The following is a 15,672-nucleotide window of genomic DNA, read 5'->3' as shown; positions in this document are numbered from 1 at the left end:
TTATTTTAAATGGTAGCATTTATTATTTAATTAGCTTACAGTGAACTGTAATAATTGCATAATAATATTAATTTTAATCATAATTTTAAACAAGAATGAATTTTAAAATTTACTTAAGCAATTAGATATCTTACTGCAATGATTTCCAAACTTTTTGATGATTAAAGTGCATTTTACATTATGATCCTATATATGCATATAACTGAAACGAAAGTTTTATGAAACAATATTTATCCTTACTACATGGAACAGCTTTGATATTTCTACTCTTTTGGCTTATAAAATTGCCGATAGCAGGCCCAGCTACTGTGGTAAAGTGGTAGGGCAGCCTTGCATGAGGGTAGGCCATATGGGAGGCCTGGTTTTTGTTTCTAGACCAACCTAAACAGGCTGAGTGTGGTAGCACAAGCATGTAATCCTAGGCTCCTGGGAGGCTGGGGCAGGAAAATTGCAACATGGTAAGAAACTGTCAAAAATACCTCTCTGAGGGCTAGCAGGTGGCATGGTGATTAAGGGCATTGGACTCCCACGTGATCGACCGCAGTTCAGTCTCAGACCTGGCAACTTCTTTCTCACTTTCTCCCTCTCTTGCTCTGTCCCTCTCTGGTCAAATTAAAACAAATAATAAATAAATGAAGTTAAATAATTTACTTTTTAAAAAAAAATCTCTGGCTTTCCCTCTGCTCCCTTCTTTCCCTCCCTCTCATTAATAAACAAAAACAAAAAAGCCTCACAGCAATCAGTTCTTTGATTGGTTCTGATCTGCAGTTTGAAGAGCACTGTTTTGTTGGGTCTAGTTCAAGCTTTTAGTTGCTTTACTGTGGGAAAGTCACTTACCAATACTTGGCTCCTGTTTTCTCATTTGTAAAAGTGGCTACATTTCACCTTAGTGCTCTTTAGTTTTGAAGTTTTACAGCTCTAAGTCAATCATGTCATTAGTCACTACTATAGTAAAAGTCTTCTGGATTAAAAAGTGTCTTATTTGGGGGCAACAGGTGGTATGGTGGTTAAGGTGCTGGATCCCACATGGCCAACTGTGTAGTTTGAATCCTGGACCTAGCAGCTTGAAAAACATGTGTACATGTGTGTCCAAATTCCCAAGAAGGAGGCAACAAGATTGCAGCATACCCATCCTTCTTGGAAGGTGATTTCTCACTATCTGTCTCTCTCTCCAGTGAGTACATATTCTCTATGGCTTTAAAAAACAAAAAGCCTTACTTATAAAAATGTTGGAAAATTATCAGCATAGGACTAAGTAAACTTATACTACCTTATAGGAATGTCTCATTTAAAAAATCTAGAATGAAAGTTACCGACTTCAGTAATATGAACTCTTTAATCCATAAAGATGAAGACTGGCAACCCATTGGATCACAGTTGTGTGTATTGCAGGGGGTGGGGAGGTTAGACAGGATCTTGTTGTGTTGTGACACTCTTGCCTCAGCTTCCTGAATAGCTGGGACTGGAAGTGTACACCACCCTGCCCGCCCAGCTCATTTAGACAGGGTCTCACCACATTGTCCATGCTGGCTGCAAGCTCTTGATCCTCCTGCCTCAGCTTCAAGTGGCTAGGCCCATATGTGCATGTCACCGTACCCAACTTCTTATGGTGAGCCTGGAAATGAACCTGGGCCTCCCAGGTGACCCAGGTGACCTAATAGCAGCATCCAGTGTACACTACTACAGCTGGGCCAAAACTTTTAAAATTATGAAGGAAAGCTTGAGATGTTTCAGAATACGTCCTGAACAATTTGAACCTGACGTCTTTGGATATCACTATAATCTCTATACCATTTGGAAATAGAGTATTGAATTTAACACAGTTCAGTCTTTCTTGAATTATGAAAGCCAATATAAATTTATTTACCAGATTCTAAAACTCTAAAACCTGGTAGTGTCCTTTAGAATTTGTAAGACTTGGGACCAGCAGTTAGCGTAATGGCTGTGTTGCTGGACTCACATGTAGTCGACTGCTGTTCAAGTCCCGGACCTGGTGGCTTAAACTCATGCCGGGTGCATGTGCATGTGTGCCCAAGATCCCAAGAGGAGAAGGGATTGTGGCGTGGCCATCCCCCCTGGGGGGTGATTTCTCGCTTTCTATCTCTCTGTCTTTCTGGCAAGCGCACATGCCCTGTAGCAAAAACCTCTCCCAACAAACAAACAAAAAGAATTTGTAAGACTTTATACTTAAGAACTCTATCTCATTGTTACATATGCAGAAATAGATTTAGGTAAGATTTAGACAAATTTACAAATTCTACTTTTATTGAGGCTTTTGAGTCAGAAAGGGCCTTGGAGGTTTTCTAATTCCTCATTTGTTAGCATATAAAAACATACCTGCTGTATGGCCTTAATGTTAAGGAGAGTAAAGTGCTTCTCACAGAGCATCTCTGGACATCCAGTTCAAAACAAAACATTGACCTAGAATGGTCTAGGTCATGACGTAGTGTGATGCGTCTTGGGTTATGAGTCAGAAATTTTTTACCCCACTTGGTGGCAAGAAACAGACCATACGCAGTTCTGATGCTCTGGAACAGTGCACTCATTTAGATAGTCATATCGTTGAATTTATAAATGTGCTTGATTAAACGAAAGTTCTGATGAGTCCTTGAAAGAGGGAAATTTCTTGAATTGTAACCTGAAATCTAAAGATGGAAAAACAAATGCAGAAAATCAAATTTTTATTTTTAAAGATTAAATTGGGCCGAATGGTTAATGCTGACAGAGCTAAAAGCGCCATCATGTGGTCCAGAGTAGGGGATTTTCACACATCGCTTCTTGGCAATAACAGTATAATCTCAGAGGTGCGGAAGCCAAAAACCTCTGCAGAACAATTTCTATAACCTCTTCCTGAACAGCCATTTTTGTTGCTTGGTATACAGAATAAAAGCTTTCTAAAATACATTTTTAACATGCCTCAAAATGTATTTGAAAAATTCCCATGGTAGGGGGAATTCTAGTCTACCGCTTATGTTGGTTTTATGTATAATATACATATTCCAAGTGTATAAATATATACACGAGTTTTGGGGGCATAAGTTTATTTTCAGTTTTAGATTTATTTTTCTGGAGTTGAAACTAATATATTAAATTTATGCCTTAGTGAAAATAAGATGAAAATGTTTATGAAGAACCAGCTTGTAGCTATTCTTTAACAAGATGGTTACTTTGGGTTTTTTTAATGTTAAAAAAATTTTTTTATTGTAATTTGTGATTTATAAGTAATCATTGTACATTTTTGTGGGCCTTTTTAAATGAATAATTTAACTTTATTTATTTAATTTTGCTGGAGAGAGAAAGAGGGAAAGTGAGAAAACAAACCATAGGCCCAGGACTCAAACCATGGTCAGCCAGGTGCCCTTAACACCACCTGTCAGCCCCCTTATTTTTGTTTTTTAAAATGAGCTTTCAGGGGGCCAGCAGATATCAAGGGGCGTAGTGGTTATGTTACTGGACTCCCACATGTCTGACCACAGTTTGAATCCCAGACCCTGTGGCTTGAAAAATCACTTTGGCACATGTGTGTGTGCATACCCACGATCCCATGGGGATTGCGGCGTGACCATCCCCCCTGGGGGGTGATTTCTCGCTTTCTGTCTCTATGTCTCTCTCTCTGTCTGTCTGGCGAGCGCACGCGCCCTATAGCAAAAACCTCTCCAAAAAAAAAAAAAAATCACTTTGGCACATGTATGTGTGCATACCCACGATCCCATGGGAAGAATGGAGAAGGGATTGTGGTGTGGCCATTCCCCCGGGGGCTGGGGGGTGATTTCTCGCTTTTCTTCTTTCTGTCTTTCTCCCCCCTCCACAAGCCCCACCCTCCACAAGTACACATGCCATAAGGCAAAAACCTCTCCAATAAATAAATACATAATAAAATGAGGTTTCAGAACTATCTTCGGCATAATATAAATTGTGAAGAAGATATTGGAAGATGCTTGGCTCAGAGAGGTGGCACTCACAGGGCTATCTTGGTGTCACGGTACTCACTCAATGCTCAAGCAATGCTGGATGTGTGTAGAAGATAGCATGTTTGATTCCTAGATCATCTGAGCATGCTGGGTGCCTGTACCAATGATCCCGACTGGGAAGGCTGGGAGAGAGTCTCACTGTGAGACCGTTAAGAGTGTTTGCCTTTCTCTGGCTCACACACGCGCTCTCTCTTTAAAAAATAAACTGAAAAAATAAAAGAAGTAGCATGTGTAACAAAATAATTTAAATTTCATCTAAGGGGTAGAAAAGAAAGTGCAGTATAACATGGTGCTTCATTCTAAAACAGCATGCAGCAAAACAGAAGTTTTATATTCAGCCTTTCCAATACCTCAGTAAACCTAAATCTAGCTTATTTTAGTGTCAAGTCCCAATTCTTCACTTCATGGATTAGGAATCAGGGAGAGTAGTCACTTACGAAACATCTAACATCAAGAAATAATATTGTGTGTAGTTCTCTTTGCCTGGCATTAGAAAAATTAAAGTAGAGAAAAATAGTGATTTGTAAAATACACTGAATTTTTCTGTAAGAGGGGTTAAGCTAATCCCTTTGGGTCTTTTTCCTAACATCAATTAGAGAAAATGTGTGGTAGGTGGAGCATGGGCTTTGAAATCAGGCTTCAGTTTGAATCCTTGATTTACTGCTTGCTAGTTGTGATCTCAGGAAGTCAGTTAAACTCTCAAACCTTCAATTTCCTCATCTATAAAAATAAAATTAGGGACCAGCAGATCGTGTCATGGCTATGTCCCTGGACTCCCACAGAGCTGACCACAGTTCAAATCCCAGACTCAGTGACTTCTCAGTGACTGGGCACGTGTGTGTGTGCATGACCAAGATCCCAAGAGGAGACTGGAGGAGAAGGGATTGCAGCATGGCCATTCTACCTGGGGGTGGGTTGGGGTGGGGGTCGGGGGGACTGCTTGCTTCTTGTTTCTCTTTCTCTGGTGAGTTCATGCACACTATAGTAAAAATCTCTCTTTAAAATATTACAAGTCATTTGGGGTTAAATAAAATGATGTGTAAACCCACCTAATAGACAGTTTAGGAAGATGAAAAGTGCCAGAGATGAATGGCAGTAATAGTTGCACAACAGTGTAAAGATACTTAGTGCCACTGACTGTCCACTTTATTAAATGGTAAGTTTTATGTTTTGTATATTTTAAAATTTGAATAAAAATCTAGCTGACAGGCCAGCCAGTGGTGTGGTAGTTAAGGCAGCTAGATCCTATGTGGCTAACTGCAAAGGTCAAGTCCTGGACCTGGTGGCTGGAAGAACATGCCAGCCATATATGCATGCATGCCCAAAATCTCAGAACGAATGAGAAATGGAGAAGGGGTTGCAATGTGCGCATTTCCCGTGAAAGGTTCTTTCTTGTCCCCCACCCCACATTCCACTCCAGTGAGCACATGTGTCCTCTAGCAGATTAAAAAGGAAAATAAAACCCCTGGCCCTGTAGCCTATGGTTAAGGGAGATGGATCTCACACGGCCAGCTGTTTCAATCCCGGTCCTGGTGGCTTAAAAACCCCAGTGTGAGTATGCCCCAAATCCTGACAGGGTGGAGACGTGGAGGAAAAAGGATTGTGGTATGACCATGCCACGCTGAGAGGCAGGGACTTTCTCTCTTTCTGGAGAGCACATGTACCTTCTGACAATTAAAAATGTAGCATAGAGTAGGCACTATGTGCTGAATTTTCTCTTTCATCTTTTAGAGATTACATTTTCTTTTAATTTTCAATAAATATCAAGTTGTATAGCTGGGGGTTTGCATTCATGATTTATAGTAATGTTTCCATTTTGATTACCCTTTGGTTCACCTACACTTGGACCTCATTCTTATTTAGACCTATTGTGCCTCCAAGATCTGAAATAAGAGCTTCCCGTCTCTGACCACAGCCTCTATCTCATCTATAGCTATCACTCCCGAGTCGGCTCTGTGACCTCATTTTGACCTCCTGTCTGTGTTCTAGCTATGTTCTCCTGAGTTGGTAGACCACTATTAACATTTGTTTGCTTGAGCTCCATGGTCCACAATTGCAGTATTGTCCTCTCAAATAATCTCACATTCCTTCTCAGTTAACCTTTTATAATGTTCATCTTCCAATTTCTGCCTTCCCAGTCATCCTTTTTAAAATTTTTTCCCCTGGGTTACTGGAATTGGAATAATATTCAGTGCTTAAGTTACTGAACATTATTGGGGGCAATTCTCAAATACAACCGTCAGCATTTTAGATAAGCTGTGTCATTGAATTCCGTCCTCACAACATCACTGGGGAAATAGTATGTTATTCATTTTACAGATGATAGAACCTAAGGCTCAGAGTGGTATAATGACTCACCTGAGGACACTGGCTCATATATGTAGATGTGGGATTTAAACTCAGGTCTGTCTGATACCTAACCATGTACTTTTTGCATTCCTTTTGTCCTGTTCTCAACCGGGTGCTCACAGTTTTTTGTTTTTTATTGACTGTTTGAAACATGCAGACCTTTTTTTGCTCTTCCTAAACCTTGAACTCAACCTCCAACCTACAGTAGGTCATTTCACCACCTCTGCTGAAACAATGGGGGCATCCAGCAGAATCTCCTTCAGCATTACTGTCTTCATATGCACACTCATTTCTTGGCCTCCTCATTGCTAATATAGTATGCTCTTCTATGTTACTGTTCATTCTCTCCCCAGGGCCTTGCTTTATGGTTCGTTTCTATTCTTCAAGATCTCCTTTTATACTGATTCTTCCCCTGTGCTTTAAAAAAGAAAAGAAAAAAAAAATGACCATTGGGCATACCATTGAGCAGTCCTGTGGCCATTGGTGATCCTAGTGAGTCACTTCAGTGGAGTAATGGGTACAGAATTCAGAAAGCAAAGAAATGATGACTGGATAGGAGAAAATGAATTGAAAATAATGAGTGTAGTCTTCTTCTAAAGAAAACTTAATGATGAAAGGGGAAAAGGCTGTATTTTTTTTTTTTTTTTTTTGAGAAATTTTCACTGTAGGGCACGTGCGCTCGCCAGACAGACAGAGAGAGACATAGAGACAGAAAGTGAGAAATCATCCCCCAGGGGGGATGGTCACGCCGCAATCTCTTCTCCTCCATTCTCCTCTCAGGATCCTGGGCACGCACGCCCACGCGCCCAGCATGAGTTTTAAGCCACCGGGTCAGGGACACGAACCGCGGTCGACTACGTGGGAGTCCAGCGACATAGCCATTACGCCAACTGCTGGTTCCCGAAAAGGCTGTATTTTTGAAGGACAGTTTTTTTTTTTCCTTTTAAAAACCTAGATTAAAAAAAGAAAAACAAAAAACCTAAATTTAGGCATGATTAAATTACATTTCAGAAAACCAGTCTTTAGAAAAGAGAGGAAAAAGGGAAAAGTTTATGGAATAACACCGCATAAGAAGGCTAGCAGGATTAACTTCAAATGCCTTTGTGTACAAACTACATCAATCTACATAAGCTCGGCTAAAAATGACTCCTCTCAGCAGAAAGTTTTTCTTCTCTGATTTTCAGTAGTAGCTCATGTACCTCTCATAGAACTTATCACTTACTCTCTTGAATTATATGTAACAGTATTATTACTACTATGAGCCGTACATTCTGGGTTTAAGTCCCAGTTTCACCACTTACTAGCTATTTGATTTGGAGCAAATTATTTATTCTCTCTCTGTGTTTTTGTTTTTGTTTTTAATGTAGAACATGGGGATGATAGTGGTAGCTACATCATTGCTATCAGGATTAATATTAGTAAAGTTCTTTAGAACACACATTTTCTCCTACTATATTATACGGTCTTTAAGACCTTATAATGGGGACCCAGGGACCAGCAGATGGTGTGGTGGTTAAGGTTCCCAGACTCCCACGTGGTTGCTGCAATTTGAGTCCTGGACCTGGCAGCCTGCTTTCTCTCTCCCCCCTCCCGGCCCCCTTACTCTAACTCTCACTCTACCCTCTCTGGTCAGTTTTTTTAAAAAAAGGTAAATAAGTTTAAATAAAATCATTATTTTAAAAAGAATAGAGACTCATTCTTTGTATTAGTTAACATACCCAACACAGTTGATACATATTATAATTCAGATTTTTCAAGAATTTTGAATGATAGAATATGCTCTACATTTGCAAGTTAGCCATTGGATGTAAGAATCCAGTTGAGAATCATTATGTATGCACATACTTCCCCGCCCCCCATAGTGATAGTCAGACACCAGTATTGCCAGACAGCTCAGCTGCTTGGTGCTGAACCTTGATCATTTTAGCCAGGAAGGCTTGGGCATGGGCAAGGATGTGGGATAGAGAGAACAGAAGTGGGAAGAAATAGTCAACAGGCAATAAAAAATGCTACAGTAAATGTTAGCATATTGTTTAGACCAAAAAATCTCTTAATGGGAGCTGTAAGTACCCCTGGAGTAGTCAAGGCTACTCACCTTCCACACAGGATCAATCATCTTCGAACAGTGCTAAAACAAGATAGCTTCTATGACTAGAATTTTAGTGGATAGGAAGCTATAGGGTGAACAGGATAATTGGAATGCTTGAGAAAGGATCTGCCTGGATTGGCTAATAAAAAAGAAAAATAACTTCTTACTTTCAAACAAGTCAATGTCCATTGGCTTATTTTACCTTCTAAATTTTTTTATTATTGGTCTTGGGGACTTTTTTTTATCCATAGGATATATGTACTCACCTGAGAAACAAAGACAGAAAGAATGCATTCCCTCCCTCCCATCATGGAGTGTGGTCATGCCACAGTCCCTTCTCCATTTCTCCACCCTGTTGGGATTTGAGGCACCCATGTACATGCACTCAGCATGTTTTTCAAGCTGCAGTTGGCCATGTAGGATTCAGCTTCCTTAACCATCAGACCAAGAACCAGCCTAGTTTGGGGGATTCTTGAATTTCAGGGGAATCTCTAGAACAGGTATGGAAACATTGGTTTCATCTGTAAGCCTCCTTTGGCCTGTTGGCTGGAAAGGAATTTAATGGGAAAGAATGCCTTTGTCAGTTCATGGTGCCTCCTGTAAATAAGGAAAGGATTGACAAGAGAAGCCATTCCCTATAGCACCTCTTAAACTTGGTACTGAACAAAGGATGAATGTAGTTATCAAAGCAATGGTTACAAAGTTGTTGGTGCAATGTTTAATCATATAGAAAACTTGGGACCAGCAGATGGCATAATGGTTACTTGTTGGATTCCCACATGGCTGAGTGAAGTTTGAGTCCCAAACCCAAAGGCTTGAAACTAACACTAGTTGCAAGTGCATGCGTGCCCAATATCCTGAGAGGAGAATGAAGAAGTTATTGTGGCGTGGTCATCCCCCCAGGGGGTGATTTCTTGCTTCTGTCTCCCCATCTTTCTGTCTATCCAGAAAGCACACGTGCCCTATAGCAAAAATCTCTCTTTAAAAAAAAAAAAGAAAATGATATAGGAAACTCTTGCACTCTGACATTTTTCATTGTCAGACTTTAAATGTTATAATTCAAATGAGTTCTGGTTCCATCTGCCCATTTAGCTTGACTTTTTCTTTTCTTTCTTTTTTTAAAGGAATTATTTAGTTTAATTTATTATTTTTCATTTGCTGTAGGGCACATGTACCCATGAGAGAGAGACACACAGAGAGGGAGGGAAAGTAAGAAAGCAAGCTGCCAGGTCCATGACTCAAACCATGTGGGATTCCAGTGCCTCAACCACTGTGCCATGTGCTGGTCATGACTCTTTTTTCAAAGGGCACACTCATGCACCAGAGAGAAAAAAATCCCCTGCCCCTCATCAGATCTGGTCATGCCATTATTCCTTTTCCTTCCTTCTAGTCAGAATCCTTGGCATAGGTACACACATGTTAAGCATGTTTTTCAAGCCACCAAGGCTGGGATTCTAACTGTAGTTGACCATGTGGTATCTGACTTCCATAACCCTGAGGCCGTAGAGCTGACCCCAGAGTCTTCCTGTCCTCATGGATTCATTTGCTCTTATGCTTGCTTCTCTTTATATCAGGCTTTAGAAGAGCTTTTTCTTCTCCTTTTTTAATATCTGTGATGGTCAAATGTGAGTTTTGGTATTGCATAGCAAAATTCTTTCTAGAGTTCATGTTTATGCTGCAATATAAATGTTTTAAGGCAAAATTAAGGCATAAGTTTTCTTGTCCATCTAAGGGAAATATAAAAGAATTATTAATATTATTAACATAACATATATTACTATCAACATAATTATTAACATAATCTCTGGAATTATTAATATAAACATAATTTCTACCATTAATGATCTTGAAGTCTAATTAAGAAACTAGATTTGAACATATATTAATTATACAGGCCCAGCCTAGTGGCATAGTCAGTAACAAACTGAGCTGCAGTGCTGGAACCCATGTGGCTGAGCACAGATTCAAATCCCCAGGTGGGTTTGAGGACATGCTAGGCATAAGTGCTCATACCCAAGATCTGACAAGCTGGAGGGCTGGGGAAATGGGATCTTAGTGTGATGAGACTCTTCTGAGGGTGCTTTTCTCTCTTCCTCTGTTCCCTTGTATCTCTCTCTGCCTCCTTCTCATGTGCATGCACATGTTCTCTGTCATAAAATAAATAAGCTTTTTAAAAAATTATATTAATCCAATAGACAGTGACAACTCTGGAATTTTAGAGTAGGGAGTAGTTTACTTTAGACCATATTAGTCAAGGGAAACTTTATTGGACTGGTGAAATTTGAACTTAGTCCTGAAACATGAGTACATTTTACATGAGAGACAAATCCAGATTTTTTGCCAATGAGTGTTACAGTACCATGTCTTTTTTTTTTTTTTTTTTTTTACTGTAGTGTGTGCACTTGCCAGAGAGAGATGGTGGCAGGGGAGTGGTGGGGACCGGAAGAAACCACTCCCCAGCATCTCCCGGGAAGGTCGTCATGCTGCAGTCCTTCCCCTCCTTTTTCCTGTCAGGACTCTGGGCACATACACATGTGTGCACACACACCACACACCTTGCATGTTTCTCAAGCCTCATGGTCCGAGACTTGAACCATGCCATCAGCCATGTGGGATGCAGCCACTTTAATTTAACCTCTATGCCACTGACAGGCCCATAGAACCTTGTCTTTTAATATTTTTCTTAAACAATCCTTATATGAACTACCCCACCCCACCCCCATCCCTTTTTAAGGCATGGTCTCACTCTGTTGTAGTCTTCCTGCCTCAGCCTCCCAGCTGGGATTATAGATGCCTGTCACTTCATCTCGTTCTTTCAGACTAGTCTCACTATGTTGCCTAGGCCAGCCACGACCTCACAAACCTCCTGCCTCAGCCTTCTGAATCACTAGAATTGCAGGTGTGTAATCACTGTGCTAGCCTTTAGGTTGAACGTGGGCCTCTCACAGGATTCCCATCCTGCGGAGCACAATGTCTTAGCACACATCACTGCTGCTGGGCCTGAGTTATTCCTCTTTATTACTCTTTTTACCCAATGTAGTTATAATAAACACTTGAAAGCGTTTGACAAGTCAATTATCCTTAGTTTTGTATTTATATGTTTTTGTCACAGATACCCTGATTTTCAGCTGCTAAAGGAAGGAGAAAGGTATGGTTGAATCAGTATCACTTACATTCTATATATTCCTGTTAATAGAAACATTAGGAGTAAAGCAGGTGACATGAGCTCTTGAACTTCCTGTGCTGATGGATTATGTAAGTGTCTCATTGTAGCCCACACAAAGGAATATTTGACCTGTTCAGCTTTTTCTTTTGTGATGGTAAGATAATGTATTTGAGCTATATGATTTATTGTACAGCTGTTCCTACTGAGGAAGTCTAATTGAACCTGTTGAAATACAACCTCCATCTCAGATACTGTGCTTTGTCAACTAGACTGTGCCAATTACATTTGTTGAAAAGCTTTTTATAGTCTTATTTTAAAGGATTTCAAGATACTACTATATCGGTTATTTAGCCATTAATGCATTAATATAAATTCCCCAGTTGTGATTTTTTTTCCTTCTGAACTCATCATGGTATTGCTTGTCCAAATCATGGCCATCTCTTAAAATACATCCTTTGACTCAGAAGAAATATTCCTGGTTCTAAGTTATTCATTTAGGCTTAGAATTGCACACAAGTAAGAGATATTTGTGTATTGATGTATATATCTTTATAGCTTCTCAATGGTATAGAAAAATATAATTGCCTTAAAATTTCAAGAGAAAATATAAAGTATATGAAAGTTGAATTGTTCTACTTTTCTTAAAATTATGTTCATTTTTCTTCTAATCCAAAAGACAGTTCCATAACTATATAGCTGAGATTCTAACCAAAAAAGTTTATCTATTGTAATACCAAAAATACTTCTTAAGTATTCTCTGTTCTTATCCACAACTGGTTTTTTTTTTTCTTTTGTACTTCTTCTTAGCATGTCTTTTGACCCAGAATCCTTTTCATCTTGATCTTTTAAAGTCTGATATTTGCATTTGCTTGAGAGCAACTGCTCACCTATCCTTGTTTGTCTCAAGTTTGTATTGACAAAGCTACTCTTTGCCTTCCCTCTTTTACAGATTTTAATTTATTCAGACCTAATCTGAAAATTAAAGAGCACAGTCAGAGAGACAACTATTGTCCTTTATTGTTAGCATTCTATTATAACTCTGTATTTTAAAATTTAAATATCATTCACTGGAAAGTTTTGATTTGTGAACTTTATTTTCTGCTATGACTTTTATGTTTTTAATTCTGTAGAATTTTCTGTGTAATGAAAATTTAGAATTTGAAGATATTTACCCATCTCTTTATCTTTTAAACCTATAAACAGAGTTCTTATATCTTTTCAAGAAGCAATAATACAGTTTTTAAAAGAAAAACTTTTTGGGAACCAGCAGTTAGCATAATGGCTATGTCGCTGGACTCCCACGTAGTCAACCGTGGTTTGCGGCCCAGACCCGGTGGCTTAAAACTCAGACCGGGTGCGTGTGCATGTGTTCCCAAGATCCCGAGAGGAGAATGGAGGAGAAGGGATTGCGGCGTGACCATCCCCCCTGGGGGGTGATTTCTCGCTTTCTGTCTCTCTGTCTGGCAAGCGCACATGCCCTATAGTGAAAATCTCTCCAAAAAAAAAAGATAAAAGAAAAGAAAAACTTTTCTTTTACAAGAAGAAAAGTTATATAAACAGCCACAGAATCAGAACAAGCAAAAATCAAAATAAGTCAATATACGTCAATAGGATAGAATTATCAAGGTTTTGTTTTGGTTTGGTTGGTTTCGGTTCTGCTGTATTCCTTTAACAATTTAAAACTGACTGCAGGAAAGAAGAGAAGAAGATAGAGAATAAACTATTGATATCAAATATATATTGGATATTTGGATATAAGGAAATTATAGTTGCCTTCTGAAGGCAATTTATTAGAACCTAAAGGCTTTGCCTTGGGGATAAAAATTTTTGTCTTGAAAGTTACAAAATATAAATATTGTGGGACACTATGCTTTCCTGTTATGGTTATTTTGTTTATCTTTCCTTCTACAGTGGCCATTCTGGAGAAGAAGTACAGTTATACAGTAAAGCCATTAAAACATCAGAAATCGACAATCACGATCATTTTGAAAAGCAGTACGAATCTAGTTCTGGCACCCATAGTGATAGTAGCAGTGATAATGAGCAAGACTTTGTTTCCTCCATGCTGCCAGGAAACAGACCAGATGCGATGGGTATAAGGCCACAGACACACACGAAAAGCATAAAAAAGAAAGATGATCAAAAAGCTAACTCCAAACATGAAGATAAAGAACAGATAGTAGAAGATGTCACTGAACAGTTAGGCAATTGCAGTTTAGATAGTTGGGAAAAAGCTACTGCTTGTGAACTTCCTTTACAGAACCTAAATAGTCAGATTGCTTCAAATACTCCTTTGCATGAACGATTAAAAGTGCCAGAAAATTCTGAAAATAAATACAGTAGGTCAGAAATAACTCTAGTAGGCATAAGTAAGAAAAGTGCTGAGCATTTTAAGAGGAAATTTGCCAAATCAAACCAAGTTTCTAGGTCAACCTCCACTTCAGCGCAAGTGTGTCTTGAGGTTGCAAAGACAAACTTACTTAGAGTTCTGAAGGAGACTTTGATTGAGTGGAAGACAGAAGAAACTTTGAAGTTTTTGTATGGCCAGAATTACGCTTCTGTGTGTCCAAATCCCTCTTCAGCCTCTCCAGCTAAAGAAGAACTTGATGAGGATGACATAAACACTGACCCAGATAGTAATTTCCCCACCCAGAGGGAAACTCAGAACAGTTTGGATGAGTCTTTACCTTTCAAATGCTCAGGTACAGCCAGTAAACCATTGCCAAGTTATGAGAACTTGAAAAAAGAAACGGAATCGTTAAATCTAAGAATCAGGGAGTTTTACAGAGGACAATATGTTCTAAATGAAGAAACCAACAAGTCACAAGACTCAGATGAGGTACGTCTTGATGATGAGTTTCTCCAGGCTATTGCTATTTGACAGCTCACCATAGTAAATCTCAGAGCAAAAAGAACATTGAAGAGATCAATGATAATTCTCAGAACCTGACTTTAGTCCTTACACCTTTTTTGGTCTATGGTGCCCTCTGTACTTTGGCAGTAGTATTTTATAAATAAGTTGAAATTTGCCCGATGTTAGTTTTCATATTGATAAGAATGTAATGTTTTTCTTCTAATGTGACAGTAGCCTAAAAAAGGTGGGACAGAGTTTTCTTTAAGACCTAATTCTTCATATGGTAGGTGAATTTTCTGAAGAGGCTCATTATTTTCTTTCCTGGTATGTATGTTTTCAGATTTCTAAAGGCAGTGTTTGTGTGTTTTATTTCCAGTGGGACTACATGCAGTGGAGTTGACTTACAAGTTATCTTCAAAAAGTTAATGGAAGTCGGGAACCAGCAGTTAATGTAATGGCTATGTTGCTGGACTCCCACGTAGTCGACTGCAGTTTGCGTCCCGGACCCGGTGGCTTAAAACTCACGCCGGGCGCGTGTGCCTGTGTGCCCAAGATCCCGAGAGGAGAATGGATTGCGGCATGACCATCCCCTCTGGGGTGTGATTTCTTGCTTTCTGTCTGTATGTCTCTGTCTGTCTGGCAAGCGCACGCGCCCTATAGCATAAAACCTCTCCAAAAAAAAAAAAAAAAGTTAATGGAAGTGCATATTATGAAAGAAATTGTGTATGGATTTCAAAACATTTTTTGCACCAAAATAAATTTGTACTCTAATTCTATTTTACATGAACTTTTTGAAGTCTCCTCATAGTAGTTGTATAGTAAAATATTAGCCTGTGTACTATTTAGCAAGCATGCCCATTTAAAATAATTACAGATTAAAATAATATAGTAAGGAGACTTATTGGAAAATAGTAGAATGGGAAAGAACACATTCAAATAGAAATAGATTTGAATATCTGCTGTGAGTTTCTTGGGTCTGTTTGCTCATCTGTGAATGGAGCTATTAATACTTTCTCCTCAACTGTTACACATTATTTTTTTTTTAGAGTTTTTTGTGATAGGGCACGTGTGCTTGCCAGAAAGACAGAGAGAGACAGAAAGACAGAAAGCAAGAAATCACCCCCGGGTGGATGACCACACTGCAGTCCCTTCTTCTCTATTCTCTTGGGATTTTGGGCACACGCGCACACATGCTCGGCATGAGTTTAAGCCACTGGGTCCAGGACTTGAACTGCGGTCGACT

General features: G+C 39.3%; 1 protein-coding gene across 5 annotated transcripts in view; it reads left to right on the top strand.

Moving 5' to 3' along the window:
* RPAP2 (RNA polymerase II associated protein 2) overlaps positions 1-15,672 on the top strand; it is a 94,437-nt gene that overhangs the window by 17,149 nt on the left and 61,616 nt on the right. For 4 of the 5 annotated variants that reach the window (XM_027770467.1, XM_006140149.3, XM_006140150.3 and 1 more), the window contains exons 7-8: positions 11,522-11,557; positions 13,487-14,414. In XM_027770467.1, coding sequence (XP_027626268.1) covers positions 11,522-11,557; positions 13,487-14,414 — 964 coding nt within the window. Of the gene's footprint in view, positions 1-11,521; positions 11,558-13,486; positions 14,415-14,805; positions 14,891-15,672 lie in introns of those variants that run through there. The other variant, XM_014586609.2, reaches the window with a different exon arrangement.

This window comes from Tupaia chinensis, unplaced genomic scaffold (assembly GCF_000334495.1).
Source record: "Tupaia chinensis unplaced genomic scaffold, TupChi_1.0 Scaffold000023_1, whole genome shotgun sequence".
NCBI classification, from domain to species: domain Eukaryota; kingdom Metazoa; phylum Chordata; class Mammalia; order Scandentia; family Tupaiidae; genus Tupaia; species Tupaia belangeri.
The sequence above is the reverse complement of the archived record's forward strand: the minus strand, read 5'-3'. Positions and strand labels throughout refer to the sequence as shown.